Source organism: Capsicum annuum, chromosome 2 (assembly GCF_002878395.1).
Source record: "Capsicum annuum cultivar UCD-10X-F1 chromosome 2, UCD10Xv1.1, whole genome shotgun sequence".
NCBI classification, from domain to species: Eukaryota; Viridiplantae; Streptophyta; class Magnoliopsida; order Solanales; family Solanaceae; genus Capsicum; species Capsicum annuum.
The window spans coordinates 117,220,020-117,221,766 of NC_061112.1; the positions used below are offsets into that span (position 1 = coordinate 117,220,020).

At 33.6% G+C, this 1,747-nt stretch overlaps 1 protein-coding gene across 2 annotated transcripts; it reads left to right on the top strand.

The window, feature by feature from the left end:
- Window positions 1-418: 418 nt before the first annotated feature.
- LOC107861119 (patellin-4) lies at window positions 419-1,376 on the top strand. Of its 2 annotated transcripts, XR_007052247.1 has the most exons (3): window positions 419-499; window positions 617-761; window positions 854-1,375. XR_007052247.1 is itself a non-coding variant. In XM_016706501.2 (2 exons), the coding sequence occupies exons 1-2, from the start codon at window positions 588-590 to the stop codon at window positions 1,097-1,099; spliced, it is 420 nt and encodes a 139-aa protein (XP_016561987.1). In that variant the 5' UTR covers window positions 586-587; the 3' UTR covers window positions 1,100-1,376. The 2 variants fall into 2 exon arrangements, 1 of the variants encoding a protein (XP_016561987.1); XM_016706501.2 differs by lacking the exon at window positions 419-499 and having other exon boundaries at window positions 586-761; window positions 854-1,376.
- The last annotated feature ends 371 nt before the right edge of the window (window positions 1,377-1,747 follow it).

Consider the following 1,747-nt stretch of genomic DNA (forward strand, 5'->3'; position numbering starts at 1 on the left):
ATTTTGAAAGGTAAATGGAATAGACCTTAAATATATAAATTTAGGTTAAACCAATTAAATTTGAGATGGTGAAGAAAGCTATGTTTTTTTAAGGTTCGAATTGAACCAATCAAATTAGACTTTTTTTTTCCAGATTTGAATTTCCACATAAAAAATAAACTTATCCACATTTGGTCTTTACACCTAATCAATAAACAAATTCATTTTCTTTAACTATAATTATTTGATTTTAATCATAGTTAACTAGTTCATTTACATATATCTGAAATAGAGAAAATAATATTAGTAATACCAAGTGTGATAGCTGTAGACTTTACCCAAGATTCCTTTTACCATCTGAAATAATTGAAATCTTGTTATTTAAATTAGCTAATTTTTGAAAAAGAATGTAAACATTTTATTAACATTACAAAAGAAGAAAAGCACTTACTTTTTTATAACATTAGTAAAACAAACTTACTTTTGCTCGCCCTGCTAAGATCACTGAGACCTTGCTCAAGTAAGTTCCTTTTTCCTTTTATCAAACATAAATTTGATTAATTCAGCATTTTTTGTTCCTTGAGCTTTACTGTCGATTGTGGGTGCTAATGCCTAACTGTTTGGCTTGCTTGAGTAGGTACATCCGAATCCATGAAATCCTCATTCAATATGGTGGACTCAAGAGGGAGAATGACTTTGAGTTTTCAGTCTCTGACTGTAAAGCTTCAGAAATTCTCCTTAAACCCGGATCAACTGAAACCATTGGCATACCTGCAGTAGACGTAAGTAACCTTGGAGGATATATTGAGATTTAAATCTTGCCTTTTTTATTATACCACATTGATTTTGAATAGTTGTGTTGAAATTATGTCAGGTGGAAAGTACATTTATCTGGGATGTAACGATTGTGGGCGGAGAGGTGAGCTATAAGGAGGATTTCGTGCCAGAGGATGAGACTTGTTACACCATTATCATTCAGAAGGACAAGAAGGTCAGCTCACCAATTCGCAACGCATTCAAGAACACTGAAGCTGGAAAGGTTGTGCTGACAATCAAGAACTCCTCTAGCAAGAAGAAGAGGGCGTTTTACCGACACAAGATCAAGAAATCAGCAATTTGAGATGAACAAATTTCTATTTTGAATGAAGATGGAGTTTAATTTTTATAATGCAACTTTTTTGTGGTTCATATAATTATTATTTTTTGGTCATGTTGTATATGGTTGATCTATTCTTTTTTTCTCCCTATAAGGAAGAACATGTTCTCTGGATTTATTCAATTGGGAGGAATCCTACTTTGTCTGTTTATGGATGACAAGTAGTAAAATTTAAGAGATTGGTTTCATCATCACTTTTGCACAAAGCAAATGTGATCTTACAAAATTTATACTTCAACAGACAAAAAGATATTATCATGATCCTTGGTGACCCAACAGACAAAAATCAGACAAAAATTTATACTTCAACACAATTTTTTCACCCATTATTTTTCAAGTCTTGTGCATTCCATGGTAGATCCATCAATATAGGATGGATCCCAAACATTTGTTTAGGGATGGTGGTGTTGGAATCAAGCACACTTCCTGATTGTTCCATCGGGTACCAGCTAACTTTGCCTATTAAAACTTAGCCAGATGAGACGAAATCATTAAGTGGTTTCTGCTTCCGTTGAAACTTTATTACCACTAGGGCACACTCTTGGGTGCCCATCAATATTCCTTCCTCCACCATTTGCTTACCGAAATTGAGCAATTCTCTCATGGATCACC

Bases quoted from the DNA above. Each gene is read 5' to 3' on its own strand.
- LOC107861119 (XM_016706501.2), top strand. From the start codon at position 588: ATGCCTAACTGTTTGGCTTGCTTGAGTAGGTACATCCGAATCCATGAA. The intron at 762-853 runs GTAAGTAACCTT...AAATTATGTCAG, and splicing joins TTGGCATACCTGCAGTAGAC to GTGGAAAGTACATTTATCTG.